The 18,862-nt window shown below is 35.9% G+C and overlaps 2 protein-coding genes across 37 annotated transcripts in view; one reads left to right on the forward strand and one right to left on the reverse strand.

The window, feature by feature from the left end:
- GPHN (gephyrin) overlaps positions 1 to 18,862 on the forward strand; it is a 620,367-nt gene that overhangs the window by 543,038 nt on the left and 58,467 nt on the right. For 21 of the 36 annotated variants that reach the window (XM_026008409.2, XM_026008412.2, XM_072761740.1 and 18 more), the window contains 3 exons: positions 2,991 to 3,110; positions 4,721 to 4,779; positions 5,818 to 5,971. In XM_026008409.2, coding sequence (XP_025864194.1) covers positions 2,991 to 3,110; positions 4,721 to 4,779; positions 5,818 to 5,971 — 333 coding nt within the window. Of the gene's footprint in view, positions 1 to 2,990; positions 3,126 to 4,720; positions 4,780 to 5,817; positions 5,972 to 18,862 lie in introns of all 36 variants that reach the window. The other 15 variants (XM_072761754.1, XM_072761744.1, XM_072761752.1 and 12 more) reach the window with 1 other exon arrangement.
- Positions 9,925 to 13,090, reverse strand: LOC112927180 (calmodulin-like). Its single transcript, XM_072761763.1, has one exon. The coding sequence runs from the start codon at positions 10,901 to 10,903 to the stop codon at positions 10,454 to 10,456; it is 450 nt and encodes a 149-aa protein (XP_072617864.1). The 5' UTR covers positions 10,904 to 13,090; the 3' UTR covers positions 9,925 to 10,453.

Below are 18,862 nucleotides of genomic sequence, written 5' to 3' on the forward strand. Positions count from 1 at the left end.
AATCAATATTTTAACCATTTTTACTTTATATTAAAACATATAAGGTATGTCAATAAAAATAAAAAATAAGGAGTTACTCTTAAAGAGTTGTTACTCTTAACAATCTAAAGGAAATACTTCATGTATTCCTAGAGTTTTTCAACGATTCCATTCAATTGAGGTTTATGTGTTTACTCTAAGTGGATATATAAATATAAATCCAATGATATCTTTTACATTGGATCTCATATAAGTGAGCTGGTAGGAAGTCTTCACCTGTCATACAGATTTACTAATCTTAGAGAGGAGTCAAATTTTATATTTAATAATCACACATAAACACTTCTCAAGAGTTGGTCTAAGCCAAGAAGTAGAGAAGATTACATGTACAACCACGATAAAACTTAAAGTAAATTTACAGAGTATGGTACATTAAACCTCATTAAATTGAGGCAGGGCTCCAGGCTCACACACTTCAGCCTAAGAAGCAACTGCCCTGAAATTCACTTTAAGATTCACTTCCTGCCTGAGCCAAAAGGCACTTTCAACAAAAGAAGAACCTGTTTAGGCCTAAATTAAATATGTTTGTTCCATAGGCTCTGAAGATAGTTTTAGTGTTAGTACTTCTGCTAAAAAAATACATCTATAAAAACTTTAATACTTTTCATCAAAAATCACTGCACTGCAAAATGGTCATGTATGGTAAGATGTCCCAGACAATGAATAATACCTAGACTGAACTTTTTTTAAATTTTAATGCTTGGGCCCTAAACTTTTCATATGAAATCTTAGGCAGCATGGTGGTAGAAAATCACATAAAAATGTAACCATTCCAAAAAGCCTGGAATGTCTTTTATTCAAATAGCAGAAGAAGAGACTATAAGATATATAGCTCAAGGCCAGAGCTAATCCCAAGAATCTCTGTGGGAGATTAGCTGTGGGAGAAGAGCAGGGAGAACATTGGCGTTTCAAGCCAAGAAGTATGGAATACTCCATGCATGTAGTTGTCAGCTACTGAGATCATTAATGTTCATTCATTCATTCTATAAATATTTACTCATCACCACCTTTGTGCTAGACACTTTCTAGGCTTTGGATGATAGAGCAATGTATATTTCTGGTAAAGGGGTGATTAAACAGACTATATCCAAGAAATAGAGTTTTAAGGGAAACTAACAAAGGAATGTTAAGCACCCAGGTGCTAACAACAGTGACACTCCATTACCAACCACCTCTGGGTCTGACAGGGCAAAGAGAAAGAGTGGTACCTGGACCTGGGGAAGGTTCATAGCTATGGGATAGGACTACCCAATAGGAGCTGTGGCCCTCAATAGTAAAGATGATAGAGCCATCCCCAAACTGCAGCCCAGCAGTTTCCCTTCCTCCTATCCTGTAATCTCTTGACCACTTCCATTGGCTGAACCTAATCAGAAGCCAGAGTTATGGGAACCTGGTTGAAATAGTGTATAGAGGTCAGCCTTGTGGCCCACAGCACAGGATAGAAAATGAAGATAGAAAATGAACCTGGTTGAAATAGTGTATAGAGGTCAGCCTTGTGGCCCACAGCACAGGATAGAAAATGAAGATCTTGAGGGGCAAACAAAAAATAAATAACTGTCTTTGTAAGGCTTATATTCTAGAATATAACAATGCATTAAACACTGTACCTAGCATAAATTGAAGGATTTGATAATTTTAGCTATTGGTGGTGTTGTTTGCAGCAATATTATTTTTTAAAGTTTTCTTTTTTTAAAAGATTTTATATATTCATTCATGAGAGACAGAGAGAGAGGCAGAGATGCAGGCAGAGGGAGAAGCAGGCTCCATGCAGAGAGCCTGATGTGGGACTCGATCCCAGGTCTCCAGGATCCAGGGCAAAGGCAGGGGCTCAACCACTGAGCCACCCAGGCATCCCGCTGCAATATTATTGAAAGAAGATTTCTAAGGCTGTTAAGATAAATAAATTTCTTGTTTTACTTTGTACATCCAATATTTTTGGATTGGATTAAGGTATTTTTCCTTAATCATTCCCTAAATTTTTTTAATGTGGTAGAAATATATAACATAAAATGTACCATCATAACCATTTTTAAGCATACATTTCAGTAATGTTAAGTCTATCTGCATTGTTGTGACTTAAGATTTTAAATACTTAAAAACATATATCTTTAGAAAGATCTCTCTTTATCAGGAAATAAATAATATCTCAGAATCTTCTTTTAGAGGAAATTTGAAGCATTCCTGTTCCCAACTCTGACCTGAATCATTGGCCTATGAGGCCAAATCAAACCTATCAAATGGATCTTACAGAAGTATGCTTTCCTCTATGCTGAGAGAAGGTTGCAAGGCGGGTCCAATCTCCTGTAACATCGGTTTGAGAGCTCAGATAATGAAAATCTTGGATATAATGTTTAACCCAAATCATAAATACTGGAATCATTTTTGAATTACTTGATTTCATGTTCTAGACTTTCATTATTGAAAAATGAACTAATATGTTTTAGAAAGATTTTTCAAGGGAAATAATTAAAATGATTTTTCTGATTTGCCTTTATTAAATCAAAAGTTTAGTTAATAAAGAACTACATTTCTTAAACATCAGAACTTAAAGGACCAACGTTCTAGTTTTTCATAATTGTCTTTTATAAAATCACATCGCATGACATTTCTTCTTCCTTAAAGACACTCAAATCACTTTACATATAGGTATTGAGAAAATTCATATTTGAGTGGGACACAATAGTGACAAACGTTAATGACAGTTCTTCAAAAGGAAAACAGTGCACCAAGAAAGACATCTATCTAATGGTCATTACCTTAAATCAAGTTCAAGTCCCTTTGGTATAAATGCACCTGTTTGTGGATAGTTTTTATATTACATTGGACCAAAATTAGTAAGAGTATAAGATTTTCCTTTTATGGTTTGTTGCTTAAAATATTACCTCTCCTGTAGACTTTTCCTTTGCAACAGAAAAGTAAATCATTTCTTTCTTACATGTTTGTATTTTCAGCCAACTCAGACAGTAATGCCAGGACAAGTCATGCGGGTTACAACAGGTGCTCCAATCCCCTGCGGTGCTGATGCAGTAGTACAAGTAGAAGATACTGAACTAATCAGGGAATCCGATGATGTACGTCATCACCAGGTCTTAGCACTCTGTTCCTATGGCAATGTTATAAATTATGCCCATTTTCTGCACTGTTTATAAGATTAATCCAGTTGTGGTTTTTTGTGTGGTTTTTTGTAGGGTCTTTTTGGTAAAGTAAAGATTTTACATTGTAGAGTGTGTCTCCAGTAATTAGGAATTGCCTTATATTTGAACATCTTTTGTTACAAGAAATATTTTTATGATCATTACTGTAATTATAACAGAATTTAAACCGTATTTGATCCATGAAATTTCACTCTTTCTTTCTTTCCAAGAAGGAAAGTATCTCAAGATAGAACAGCAGAGACATTAACTGTTGACATACTTTACAGCTGAGAAATTTGTTCAAGACTAGCTTCTGATAAAATGTGAAGGAGAATTTACAGAAGAATTTAACAAAGAACACTTGGGCAAGTTCTTGAATGTTACGCTAAGCCAAGCATTTGAACCAAATAACCCTTCAACTCTGGTTTTCTATAATTCAGAAAAATCTTTGCCATCAAATGATAGCCTGGAAAAATTAAATTTGTGTCAGTGCCCCCTCTATAGCTTACAATTATAGGATTCAGAATTTTCCTTGGTCTAAATAGGCCTTCATCTTACTGAAACTAGTGGCAATTATTGGAACCAGAGTATCAGCCACTAATAAAAGAATAGTTTCAACTGACATTTTAATGGTTGGCTACCTTAAATTGTTTTTTGAAGTAGTTTAAGATATTTTATATCTTAAAAGCTAGAGCTAAAATAAATATTCTTCTGGGCTGGCTACACAGTAAAATTTGGACATGCTGAGAGACAACCACTTTTCTTGATCTAGGATTTTCTTTTTAATCACTTTCCCACATTTAAGGCTTATAAAATTCAACACTTGGCATACAGATCACATTGCCTGCTGTTAAAACTGTCCAACAGATTTATTGGCTTCAGGGAAGCCAGCAGAACATTAAAATCCAGCACACAGGCATCCACAGACTCTGCCAGATGACAAGACACAGTTCCAGTGTCAAAATATTATTCACAGCCCATAAATGTAAAATTAATGATCACCATTAATTTACAGAAATCTACTACCAGGAAAACTGTAAGTCCTCACTGAAATTTCTGCAGATATTTGGAAAACTTGGCATAGTACCCATATTATGTACCCAATTATGTACCCAATTATAGCATTGAGCATTATAAAATTGAGCATAATTCAAGGGAACAGAAGAGACAGGTCTACATTCACTACATCTACATTCACTACATCTACATTCACTGTTATCTATTAGGGTAGCCATATAGATATATTTTTTGTTTTCCCTTGAGAATGCTACTTACAATCTAAGATCCAGTATTTAAATTGGTACATTTTTAAAAAGCATGAAAATTATGAAAAAAATGTTTTGTTTATTTATAAATAAATTTATTGGCATCAATTTAGTCTTTCAGGAACCTGTGGTTCAAAATGTGTAGCAAATGTTTCTGTTCTCTATATTTGTATATGTTCTGGGCCTATCTGATGATAAAAGCATCTGAGTAGCTAAATTGTATTGATCAGAAATTCCCTTAGATTTTTCTCTTCAAAATTACATGACTTGCTCTTATTATAGGGCACTGAGGAACTTGAAGTACGAATTCTAGTGCAAGCTCGACCAGGCCAAGATATCAGGTAAGTTCATAATGTATAAAATGTATGGCCGACTTTTGTTTCTACATGATCATGAACTCAGGAGAGTATGGCTATTGTAAATCCACAGCTCAGTCAATTACCCATTAGTGTTCAAGACTTTTAACAAATAGCAAAATGAATTTTCTTAATTCTACATCTCCTGTCCACTCAGCCTACTTTTTCATAAATGTATTAAAGGCAAATGAAATAGTCCAAAGCAACTTGAGAAAGAAGTAAAGTCATGAGCCTACTTAATCCACAAATAATCCTACTACTTCTAGATAATCCAGAATTACCCAACCCTACCCCTAGATAATCCAGAATTTGGTATAACACAGATAATCCTAGAGTTGAGTTTTTCTGCAGTTAACTAATAGCCCCTCCTCTACTGACTACCAATAATAATGGAATAATCTGCTATTCTTTATATACAAAGATGAGACTACTGTCTTATCATAAGTAGTACATAAACTTTAAATTATTTTTCTTACATTGGAATATATTTACCCTGATCCCATCAATACTGATATGCTCAAATGTCCTTATAACAAAGCTACAGTTCTCACATCCCTAAGGCAAGAAGCCACTCTGAGTGGACTTCTGTGGCCACAAACTTGCGCCAGTGTAAGTTGTCTGAAGAGAAATTATCCCTGTGACTGTAACCTCATCAGTGTTATTCTTCTCACCTCAAAGCTAATATGCTGTGGACCTCTTATCCCTAATGCCACTAGATATTTTCACATACATTCTTGCCTTATATCAAAGAAAGTTTGCAATTGGTGTTTTTGACTGTAATGTAATACAAAGCAATTTGTAAAATAGTTTTCAAATGTGAAGTAACATACTCCTGTTTAGCAGTAATAGAAATTCTATTTTCTCTCTTCTACTGTGTGATTAGAAGCTTTTTATTTTATCATTCTGTTCCTGCCTCATCTCTTGACTTTTTTCTCCTCGAGTGTCTTCCTTCTTTGACACTAAAGTCAGTTGAGAAAATATTATTCTTAGTCATACTCCTTATGGTTCTGCTTTGACTTTCAGACCCATCGGCCATGACATTAAAAGAGGGGAATGCGTTTTGGCCAAAGGAACCCATATGGGCCCCTCAGAGATTGGTCTTCTGGCAACTGTAGGTGTCACAGAGGTTGAAGTTAATAAGTTTCCAGTTGTTGCAGTCATGTCAACAGGGAATGAGGTAAAAAAAGGGGGGGGGGGGGTTGGGGATGGGTAATTGGACCTCCAGGTAAAATTTTTTTTGACCACTGTTCTGTGTTGTAAATAGAACATTGTGGATTATAGATTTTACCACATACCTATAACAGGGAAATAATAAGTTGGCTTCAGGATAGTTCAAGTACAAAAGATAAGAAGAAGGAAAACTTGAAATTACATATTGAGAAATCTTTCCTTCCATTTATTAGAATAAAATATTATAACCAATGGCCTTTCTACACACTCAGTACTTATAAACCAAGAATGATGACTGCTAGCTATTGATGTTCAACTATGCAAATTTAGTGCTCAGTCTATTAGGATAATTAATTCTACCCACCTTGCTGCTGAGATGATGGGCCACCTCTGTGTGGGAAATAAATCAATGAATTGGGACACAATGGTTAGCCCTTCATCTTGCTAGAAGTTCCATATGATCCTTAATCATTAGGAAGGATTTGATAATCTTTTCTTTTTCTCCAAAGATAGCATCTGTAAGTGGCGTGCTTCTCAGTATGCCAAATGTCATTTCAGCCCTGATTTAGAATGGAGATTTAGTCAATCTTTTCTGAAAACTCTTGAAAATTTTCCTGTTCCATGTTTTGCTTAGGTTATATAAAAAGTCAGAAGTTCTAATCAAACTGGGAATATGGAAAAAAGGATCTGCTGGTAATTCAAAGCCTAAGAAAGAATCAGATACTGTGTTTTTTAGCCCTTTAGACCTTACTATTTTTAAGAAGATTAACAGGATTTCTTTTTTTTCCTCTTTTAATCTCTAATTTTTTATTTTGAAAATAAGCAATTAATATATCATTATTTTTAATTTCTTAAAGTCTTGGAAATGAACATTCTCAAAGGTCTCTCCATTACCTCTATAGCTCTTTTAGAAAGGGCAAAAGAAAAGAATAGAATATTTGTTTTGCTACTGGAGAGATGAATGAGCATTGTAGACCCAGTATAGGTGCACTGGTCATTCCCTAAAACTATTGACTGACCCAAAACATTCTTTTCAATTGATCTACATAGTGAATATTTTAATATCCCTAGGACCAATTGACACCATGTTTAGCATCAAAAAAGAAATCTCTGAAAAACTGGTTGACTTAACGAACAACTCTTATTTGTGATTTATTTATATGCTCTGTGCATCTAGGTGAGTTCATGGGGTTTGGGAAAGCTAAAGAAAATGAGCAAATTCATAAGTAGCTAGTTATTAGGCAATTTTGTTTAAGCTATATTTCTTGTATTCTTCCTATTGTTTTTGTAGGGCTGGACTGTAGTCTCGCTTATCCTCCAGAGTACATTGGTAGTAATATTTTAAAGCTATCATACATTCTGTATTACAGCTATTTACTAGTGGTAAAGAAAAGTGATGGGGTAAGACTAGAGATGATACTTACATCATGGAGTCTAAGGAAGAATTTTTAGTCCTAGTTCTCTGCCTCCCCAGGCTTGATTATCCTTGGAGACACTTTGATAGATGCTACTTTCTGTGGCCTTCTATATTTATTGTGGTTTTCCAAGGGAATAATGTTTCCAAATCCCTAAATCCACAATCTAATATTTCTAAATACATAATCTCTGGTTCCATATAGCTTGGCATTCTTTCCCTATTTCTGTCCAAGTTTAGGTGTTATTATGACTCTTTATGATTGTATAGTTTAGTTCAACAAATGTTTATTGGGTACCTCTATGCCAGGCATTATACTGGAAACTGGGGATAAAAAAGATGAATAAAATACAGTATCTCTTCTGAAGGCTTGAGATCTTTGATAGACAGAAAATAATGGAAAAAAGTATTTATTTTCAGTGAGACCAAAGAAATTACACTTGTCTATTAGTGTGGCAAGTCTGTAATTTAGGTAGTCACAGCACAAGCTCCCCTTAACTACTAACTGATTTCCCATGATATGTGTGGCTTCACATATGTCCACTTTTCAATCCAGTGTGGTATATTGGCTAACAGAACAATGGCCTGAGGCAATCCAAATAATGCCATACAAGATGTCTGTATATATTATCTTTAAAACCTGCCCAGTATTTTGTGACTACATGTGTTTGTTTGGGATGAAGGAATTATTTCAAAATCGGGGAGATACAGTTGTAGACTATAATATCAAACAGTTGATGTAGACATTTGTTGGTTTCAACAAACTGTGTATGTTAAATTTAGGCAGTATCATCCAGGAGGTACATAATTGTGGCATACGCTTCCAAACTCATGCATTTGTTCAATAAATATTTTTTAAGCATCTATTACATGCTAGAATGCCCATCAGGGTTTATCTTAACTAAAATCAGACTTATAAGATGTGAATACACTGTACTGTGAACCAGTTTATTTAGAAAGATTTTGAGCAGGAAACTCAGTGTCCAGAAAGGCTGCATCAGACTTTCATCTTCAGTTGAACTAGTCCTCTTAATCATCTACACAGCCATCCAAGAACTATTCTCTTTTTTCTCCAAGTGACATTCAGGTATAAGGGAACAAGAATTATACTAGGAGAGTATGGGAGCCACCAACTTAGAAGCATGTCCTACATAGGAATCAATATTTCTTATAACAGTCTTAGGCAGCTCCCAGGATCCCTATAAGGGAAATGTCCAGATACAAATGCCACTACATTCACAAAAGCCCAAAGCTATGGCTTCCCACTAGGTATTTATTGTTCATTTATAGTTCCTTCTAGTCCCTGTGTAAATTTTCGATCAGAGATGACTTTTCCCATAAGAAATGCTGCCTAGTAACAAGCTGACATTTCATCTTTATCAAATTTCCAGGGGAATAGAACTAGAAAGTTAACCCAAGCTCAAATTTGTCCTTAGGGATGGAAAAGAGTTTTATTAACTCGTTACCCTCACATAAGAAAATTAGAAAATAATAATAAAACTGACTATAAGTCATTCTGCTTTTTATTATTACCATGAACTGACAACTCTAAACAATGTCAGTGATAAAATATTCTTCTCCACTAAGGCAAACCATTTTCACCACCCCTCCCCATTTAGTATACTACCGTACTGATACCAGGCACTGTTCTGACTGTTTAGGATATAGCAGCAAACAAGACAAATTCCCTGTTCTTACAGAATTTATACTCTGAGGGAGGCAGGGTAGAGAGATAGTCAATGAACAAATAGCAGCAAGTAGTATGAAGAAAAATAAAGGATAAGATGATAAAGACTAGTAGTAGAAGCGGTACATGCCAGATATTACCTGCTGAAACCTACCCTACATCAGCCCTTTCATATTCTCCCCTATACAATAAGACTGGAAAGCTGAAAACCACAGCTGTGGTCCTGTTAGGTATTGTCATTACGATGCATTAACACAATATTAGAAGTTGGAAAAAAGTTAGCAGGAGTATAATATCCTCAATTCTCATTAACATCACTTTCCCCAAGCAGCCCTAGGGATAGTGGTGACTTTTCTCCTTTTGTTTCTCCAACCCTCCCAACATATTTGTAACCAATTTCCTACATTAAATCCTTTTTTCTCCCACTCCCCTCCATTTGAAATACCTAGACAATTTGGTTTTCCTTTCCAGACCTGACTGATTGAGCTTTCTATTTTATATAGTATAATCAGGCCTCACTGATAAGGCAAAATTAGAGTGGAAATCTGAAGGTATTGAGGGTGTGTGCCATATGAGGGGAATTGAGTTCCAAGCAAAGGAACAACAGAGAATGAAAAATCCCTGAGGTAGGCTGTGTGTTTGTCATGTTTGTGGCTGAAGTATAGAGGGAAAGGAGCAAAGTAAAAGGAAGTGAGGTTGGGGAGATAACAGAAACAAGACCATTTCATTCAAAAGAGTCAGTTTTTTTGTGGGTTTTTTTGTTTGTTTGTTTTTTTAGGGGGGTAAATTGTGAATCTTTTTTTTTTTTAAACAAATATACAACTTGGAATGGATTTGAGGCAAATTGTGCCATAAGCAGATTTTCTTTAAGTGGCTAAAACAAAGTTTAAAAAGCAAGTAACAATGAAAGAAAATGTTTCTGGTACAGGACCAGCAGTACAAAAAAATAGTGTACAAGTACCTGGATATTAAACCCTTTTTGCAATAGTGCAGCTTTTAAGTGTATATTGTTGACTGTCCAGAGTCCATGCAGAGTTACAACTCCACACTTCAACAACATGTTGACAGTTCCTAAAGAAAACTACTTAAAAAAAAGGCATAACCCCGATGTTCCCTCATTTGACCAGCTCCATCTAAGTTTAGATGTGCAGAAGAGCTTAAGTATATCCAGAGTAAGCCACATGCAACATGACAGTTGATCAATTTTCTAAAATAAGGTTTCAGGACAATGACAGTAAAATAAGGGAAGAAAACATGGAGGAATGAAGTCCTAATTACTATACATGCATATTTTTTGACAGCAGGGGGAAACCTTTTACAAATAAGTTACAAATAAAGGCAAATAAACAATTTTGTACAAGAAATTTAACACATTCTGTACAATGTCTTCACTTTGCTATCATCATTTGTACAAACTCTTCATAGTTTACTTGACCATCACCATCAGTATCTGCTTCCCTGATCATTTCATCAACCTCTTCATCTGTTAACTTCTCTCCCAGGTTTGTCATCACATGGCGAAGCTCTGCTGCACCAATATAGCCATTGCCATCCTTATCAAACACACGGAATGCTTCTCTAATTTCTTCTTCACTGTCCGTGTCTTTCATTTTTCTTGCCATCATTGTCAGAAATTCCAGGAAGTCAATTGTACCATTACCATCAGCATCTACTTCATTAATCATGTCCTGTAACTCTGCTTCTGTGGGATTCTGCCCAAGAGACCTCATTACAGTTCCCAATTCCTTTGTTGTTATAGTTCTATCACCATCCTTGTCAAATAGTGAAAAAGCTTCTTTGAATTCTGCAATCTGCTCCTCAGTCAGTTGGTCAGCCATGCTGCAAGCACTACCGGTCTCCAAGAAGCGACCACACAAGCACTCAGCTCGCTCGCCCCACTCAACTAATTTAAAGAGTCAGTTTTGAGGAAGGGAAACATAACATGAAATATAACATGTCTTAAGTTATTAAATGTTTACTCTGGTTTCAAAGTAGCATGGCATATAGGAGAGAAAAGGAAAAAAGCAGGGAGACTAGTTAGAAAGATATGTAATATCCAGCAAGAGATTTGGACCAGCGTGGTAGTAGTGGAGATGGTGAGAAATAATTAGATTCAGAATATATTCTGAAAGTAAACCCAACAGGTTTTGCTGGTGAATTCAAAGTAGAATATAAGAGAAAGTGGGGAGTCAAGATGAATTCCAAGGTTTTGACCTGAGCAATTCTAAGGATAGTTATCACTTACCAGGTGAGAAAAATTAGGAAGCAGAAATCAGGGCTTCTGTTTTAGACACATTTAAGTTTGAGATACTTATTAGAAATTATAGTAGAAATATTGAGTAGGCAATTGAACGTATTGTCTGGAGCTTAGGAGAAAGATTAGACCTAAAGATATACTTTTGGAAGTTATTAGCATATATATAGTATTTTAAATCATGAGACTTGATAACGTCACCTAGGAAATGAATATACATAGAAGATAAAAATCTTACACTCAGGAGGCAACTGTATCTTCCTCCTTTTTCCCTGACCTTTATATTTCCCAGTTTTTTGTTTTGTTTTACTTTACATTTCTCAGTTTTATTTTCTAATTTTGACTCTTGATGATATCATCTATTTCCCAATCCTTGAAATTTTAGATGGTGACCTAAAGGCCTTTAAACTGGACATCAGTCAGCCAGCTGCCATTAGTTCAGGAAGTAAGATTGTATGCATATTTTCTAGTTACTCAAAGTACAAGCAATAATATTTCTTTAGTAGGTGCTGGGTCTTCTAGTTTTGAGGGTACTGTTTGACTTTCAGCCATATTTTATAACATATTTATTCATCTAATATTCTCTCTTTCTGTCTCTCCATCTTACTCCCTTTCTATCACATATGCTCATGCACACACACACACACACGTAGAATTAAATGTATTCATCTCCACTATGTGTTTGCTTACTCTGTTACATTTTCTATCATTTTCTTGGCCATCATCAAAAACAAAGGCCTGTACAAACAAGTTTGAACTTTAGATATATAAAATTTCCCTAAAATCTCCATATAATATTCCTTGGGTCTTCCACAAGCAACTGCTATTACAGAACTATAATATTTAACTTTACTAATAAGAGAGGGAACAGAAAGATGAGTGCCTACTGTGACCAGTATCACTATGTGCTTTATGATTAAAAGCAACACTATGAGAACAGTATAATTATCCTTCATTTTAAGTATGAGAAAATTGAAGCTCAAAAACAAAACAATTTTCTATTTACACAAAATCATCTATTGTTTTGTAAATGATGGAGCCTCATTTCACAACTAAGTCTTCTGGCTGTAATGACTTTTTTCCCACTGTGCCACAATGCTTCCCATCGGAGATTCCTTACATTTCATTTCTCCAGCTTCCAGTGGCAGTCCCTAAAACCTATCAGGTTAGGTCATTTTTACTTTCATTACTTTCTTCTAGCTATACTGTACTTCTTGTCCAGATTAAAGACCATGACTTACCACTTTAATGTTGCTCTCAATAGCACTTCAGATAGCCTGACTCCTTTAATCTATACCTTTGCTTAGTATGCTAATACCTAAACTTATTGACTCCAACCTCTACTTTCTCCATTTTTGCTCCCAAGCAGACAAAACATTACCAAAAAAATTCAGAGAACTGTGATTTCTGCCATTTAATGTCAATGTGGTACTTAAAATTCTTCAATAATTCTGATGTCACTGTCTTGTCAATTTATACATTGTATATTCCAATTTTTTCTATGTCTCATTTTTTAAATTTATTTTTTATTTTTTAAATTTAAACTTAATTAGCCAATATATAATACATCATTAGTTTCAGATGTAGAGTTCAATAATTCATCAATTGTATATAATACCCAGTGCTCATCACATCACATGCTCTCCTTAATGCCCATCACCTAATTACCCCTTCCCCCCACTGACCTCCCCTCCAACAGCCTCAGTTTATTTCCTATATTTTAGTCTCTTATGGGTTGTCTCCCTCTCTGATTTCTTTCCATTCTATTTTCCTTCCCTTCCCTTATGATCCTCTGTTTTGTTTCTTATATTCCGTATATGAGTGAAACCATTTGATAATTGTCTTTCTCTGATTGACTTATTTCACTCGGCATAGTACTCTCCAGTTCCATCCACATCAATATAAATGGTAAGTATTCATACTTTCTGATGGCTGAGTAATATTCCATTGTGTGTATGTGTGTGTGTGTGTGTATGTGTATATATATGTGTGTGTGTGTGTGTGTGTGTGTATATATATATATATATATATATATCCATTCATCTGTCAGTGGACATCTCGGCTCTTTCCACAGTTTGACTAATGTGGACATTGCTGATATAAACATTGGGGCGCAGATGCTCCTTCAGATCACTGTATTTGTATCTTTGGGGTCAATAACTAGTAATACAATTAGGGTAGCTCTATTTTTAACCTCTTGAGGAACCTCCATACTGTTTTCCAGAGTGGCTGTACCAGCTTGCATTCCCACCAACAGTGCAAGAAGGTTCCCCTTTCTCCCCATCCTCACCAATGTATGTTTCCTGACTTGTTAATTTTAGCCATTCTGACTACTGTGAGGTGGTATCTCATTGTGGTTTTTATTTGTATTTCCCTGATGCCAGGCGATATGGAGCATTTTTTCGTGTGTGTATTGGCCATTTGTAGGTCTTCTTTGGAGAAATGTCTGCTCATGTCTACTTTCTGCTCATTTCTTAACTGGATTATTTGGTTTTGGGATATTGAGTTTGATAAGTTCTTCATAGAATTTTGAATACTAAACTTTTATCTGATAAGACATTTGCAGTTATCTTCTCTGATTCTATAGGTTGTCTTTAGGTTTTGTCAACTGTTTCCTTTACTGTGCAAAAGCTTTTCATCCTGATGAAGTCCCAATAGTTCATTTTTGCTTTTGTTTCCCTTACCTCTGGAGACGTGTCTAGCAAGAAGTTGCTGTGGCCAAGGTCAAAGAGGTTTCTGCTTATATTCTCCTCTACGATTTTGGTAGATTCCTGTCTCACATTTAGGTCTTTCACATATTTTGAGTTTACCTTTGAGTATGGTGTAAGGAAATGGCCCAGTTTCATTCTTCTACATTGTGACTTTCCCAACACCATTTGTTGAAGAGACTATCCTTTTTCCATTGGCTTTCTTTCCTGCTTTGTCAAAGATGAGTTGACCTTAGAGTTGAGGGTCCATTTCTGGGTTCCTTATTCTGTTCCATTGATCTACGTGTCTGTTTTTTTTTTTTAAAGATTTTATTTATTTATTCATGAGAGACATAGAGAGAGAGAGAGGCAGAGACACAGGCAGAGGGAGAAGCAGGCTCCATGCAGGGAGCCCAATGTGGGACTTGATCCCGAGATGCTAGGGCCATGCCATGGGCCAAAGGCAGGCACTAAACCGCTGAGCCATCCAGGGATCCCCTATGTGTCTGTTTTGTGCCAGTACCATACTATCTTGATGATTACAGCTGTATAATATAGCTTGAAGTCCAGCATTGTGATGCCATCAGCTTTGGTTTTCTTTTTCAACATTCCTCTGGCTATTCAGGGTCTTTTCTGGTTCCATACAAATTTTAGATTATTTGTTCCAGCTCTATGAAAAATATCATTGGCATTTTGATAGGAATTGCATTGAATGTGCAGATTGCTCTCAGTAACATAGACATTTTAACAATATTTATTCTTCCAATCTATGAGCATGGAATGTTTTTCCATTTCTTTGTATCTTCCTCAATTTCTTTCCTAAGTGTTTTTGTGGTTTTCAGAATACAGATCCTTTACCTCTTTGGTTAAGTTTATTCCTAGATATCTTCTGGGTTTTGGTGCAATTATAAATGAGATCAATTCCTTAATTTCTCTTTCTTCTGTCTCATTGTTAGTGTTTAGAAATGCAGCGGAGAGCTTTTTCCCTAAGGTCAGGAACACAACAGGGATGTCCATTCTCACCACTGTTGTTCAACTTAGTACTAGAAGTCCTAGCCTCAGCAATCAGACAATAAAAAGAAATAAAAGGCATTCAAATTGGCAAAGAAGTCAAACTCTCACTTTTCTCCGATGACATGATACTTTATGTGGAAAACCCAAAAGAGTCCACCCCAAAATTGCTAGAACTCATAGAGGAATTCAGCAGCATGGCAGAATATAAAATCAATACACAGAAATCAGCTGCATATCTGTATCTTCTTTAAACCTCAGTAACAGCCATTCTCTCTCAGTTTTGGCAGATGACTTCAACACCTTTAGGGAAAAAAAATGAAGCTAAGAGATATTTGTCATAGTGAGCTAGATGAGGGATCCCTCATCTTCTCTTTAACCCAAAATTTTCCCCATGCCTTTAGCTGTCTTCCTTTCTTCCAGTCTAAAAAGAAATGGTACTTCTTTCTAAGTTAAAGGTACAAGTAGATTTTCTTTAGTTTCTAATTATTTGTGTGTGTGTGTGTTTGATTGTTTTCTCTCTAGTGGTTCATCCACCTTCTACATTCAAATATACAGAGATTACCACTATTATAAGAAAACCTATATTTAAACATCCTGTTGCCTCCTCGAGCTACTCCACTATTCCCCTCCTACAGACTACTAGATTTGTTGAAAGAGAGACCTGCATTCATTGCCTTTCCTTCATAACTATCCACTTTCTTTTAAAACTCCCAAATCTGATTAGTGCTCGTTACCCAAGAAACTGCTTTCCGAGTACAGTAGTAACTCCTAATCTCCAAATCCTGCTCTAAACTATTATTAGATACATAATTTGTTTACAGTTTCTCACAATTGAAATAGACAGTGCTGTGATGAACATTCATATTTATTTGCAACTACTAAAAAAATCTGCAAAAGAGATACACTCAAAAATAAGACAGGTGAGGGGTGCCTGGGTGGATCAGTCAATAAGCAACTGGCTCTTGATTTCAGCTTGGGTCATGATCTCAGGGTCCTGGTATTGAGCTATGCTAGGTTCACACTCAGCATGGAGCATGCTTTAGGATTCCCTCCTCCTCTGCCCCTCCCCTCCATGCATGTGCTCTCTCTCTCTCTCTTTCTGTCTCTTTAAAATAAATCTTTTAAAGTAATAATAATAATAATACAGGTGAATCAAAGTGGAACTCTAAAAAAATTTAAGTAATCCAGGGGAAGGCAAAAAGTAAAGGAAAGGAAACAAACAAAAAACCCAAACAGGAAACAAAATATAAAATAGCAGATGTAAGCCCTAACATAGCAATAATTACATTAAATATGAATGGTCTACTTTATTTGTAATTCCCATAACTGGAAACAGCAATAAAAAGGCATGAACTGTTGCTACATGCAGCAACCTGGATGGATCTCAATGGTATTATACTGAATGGGGGGGGGGGGGAATCGATCTTAAAAGATTACATATTATAAAGATGGAACATGTATTAGTGGTTCCCATAGGTTAGGAGTGGAGAGGAGGAAGAATGTGACTATTAGACATAGCATGAGGGATATCTTTGAGTTCTGTGTCTTGATTTTAGATGGCAGGTTACACAAATCTATTAATGTGGCAAAGTGGCAAAGAAGTATACAAATACCTTATCCCAGTGTCAGTTTCCTGGTTTTAATATTAGTCTATAGATATATAAAATGTTACCATTGGGGAAACTGGATAAAGAGTACTGGAACCTCTCTGTATTAGCTATATAACTTTCTGTGAATATATTCTTACAGTTCTGAATGAGCTGGAGTTAAAACAGTATTTCTTTAAAGATTTATTTATTGGGGGATCCCTGGGTGGCGCAGCGGTTTAGCACCTGCCTTTGGCCCAGGGCGCGATCCTGGAGACCCAGGATCGAATCCCACGTCGGGCTCCTGGTGCATGGAGCCTGCTTCTCCCTCTGCCTATGTCTCTGCCTCTCTCTCGCGCGCGCGCTCTCTCTCTCTCTCTGTGACTATCATAAATAAATAAAAATTAAAAAAAAAAAGATTTATTTATTGGGATGCCTGGGTGGCTTAATCGGTTAAGCATCTGACTCTTGATTTTATCTCAGGCCATGATCTCAGGGTCATGAGATTGAACCCACGTTGGGCTCCATTCCAAGAGGGAGTCTGCTTGGATTCTCTCTCCCTCCCCTGCCCCCTGCTAATGCTAGCTTGCTCACGTTCTCCCTCTCTCTCTCAAATAAATAAATAAATCTTTTTGAAAAAAAGAATTCATCTTCTAAATGTCTCAAGTTCTCAATTTTGTTACCCCTGTAACAAAAGAGATTAACCATAAAAAACCATGCACATTTATCTAATATAAGTTTTATGTGACATAAGAACCTTCATAAGAAAATGAAGACCTAAAGAAATGTTAAATATATATGAACATTTTTATATTAGGTTAGATTGAGGAGTGGAAAGTCATGGGAAAAGATGATAGGACAAAGGGTATGAGGAAAGTGTAGTAAACTGAGGGAAACTTAGCAAGGCTTATTCCTTCAGATTCCTCCAAGTCCCTTTATCTTCAGAGAAAGAATGCTCCTTTCCTCCAGGCATAGGGAAGGTACCTCTCACACAAGGATTTTATGACTTGCTTAAGGGGAAGATCAGAAAGTCCTTCCTATATATGCCATTTCTCAAATTCCTTCAACTTGAAACATCCAGGGTACTAATTGCTATATTTTGGGGTAGCATGACTTGGACCTAATTGGCCTCTTTTCACACTTTCCATATTATCATTCTCATATTAGATGAATATAAATTTTGCTATCTTGTAGCAAAACCAGTAAAGGAAATTTAAAAGATTAAAATTAAACTAGAATATCATTCTAGCATAATTTCTTACATGCTGTTAAAGTCAGAAAGAAAATACAGGACAGTTTTTAAACCAAGATTATCAAATCAGTCTAATTTGTACAAAAAGTCATCATAATAAAAATAGAATGTGGAGTTTTTTCAAATACAATTTGTAAACTTCTGTACTTACAATACACCAAATTCTTAAATAGTGTTTGAAAGTTCTGAATGTTCTTTTATCTTTCTTATAATCCAGTAACCAAGACAATTAGTTTAACTCTCAATTAAAACTTTGTTTCTGCAGGATGCCAGGGTGGCTCAGTGGTTGAGTGTCTGCCTTTGGCTCAGGGCATGATCCTGGAGTCCCAGGATCAGTCCCACATCAGGCTTCCTACGTGGAGCCTGCTTCTCCCTCTGCCTATGTCTCTGTCTCTCTATGTGTCTTTCATGAATGAATAAATAAAATTGTAAAAAAAAAAAAAAAAAAAACTTTTTTCCCAAAGTTTAATCAAAAGCTATTTAGAATTAAGAACATGCTCCAGGGATCCCTGGGTGGCGCAGCGGTTTAGCTCCTGCCTTTGGCCCAGGGCGCGATCCTGGAGACCTGGGATCGAATCCCACGTCGGGCTCCGGGTGCATGGAGCCTGCTTCTCCCTCTGCCTGTGTCTCTGCCTCTCTCTCTCTCTCTCTCTCTGTGTGACTATCATTAATAAATAAATAAAATTAAAAAAAAAAAAAAAAAAAGAACATGCTCCATTAGAGTTTATAATCTGACTTTTCTCCCCTCTCTTTGTGTTAGATCTATTTATCTGGACTTTGAGTGTTCTTTTGTTTTGTTTTTTTAATCGGAGTATTCCTAAATTGTGTTCATAATGACTGGAATTGGTTTTTGATCAATTAATTAATTATGTTTTTTAGAAAAGGGAGAAAGAAAAGTAGGAATGTATGAGGGAGCTGCTTGCAAGGTATATGAAAAGAGTTAGTGACCACTATAAAAGTCTGATTATTTTCCCTTTACAAAGAGGGAAAAAGTCTTAGATGCA

Source organism: Vulpes vulpes, chromosome 6, assembly GCF_048418805.1.
Source record: "Vulpes vulpes isolate BD-2025 chromosome 6, VulVul3, whole genome shotgun sequence".
Lineage (NCBI taxonomy): Eukaryota > Metazoa > Chordata > Mammalia > Carnivora > Canidae > Vulpes > Vulpes vulpes.

Coding starts and splice junctions, on each gene's coding strand:
- LOC112927180 (XM_072761763.1), bottom strand. CDS start 10,903: ATGGCTGACCAACTGACTGAGGAGCAGATTGCAGAATTCAAAGAAGCT.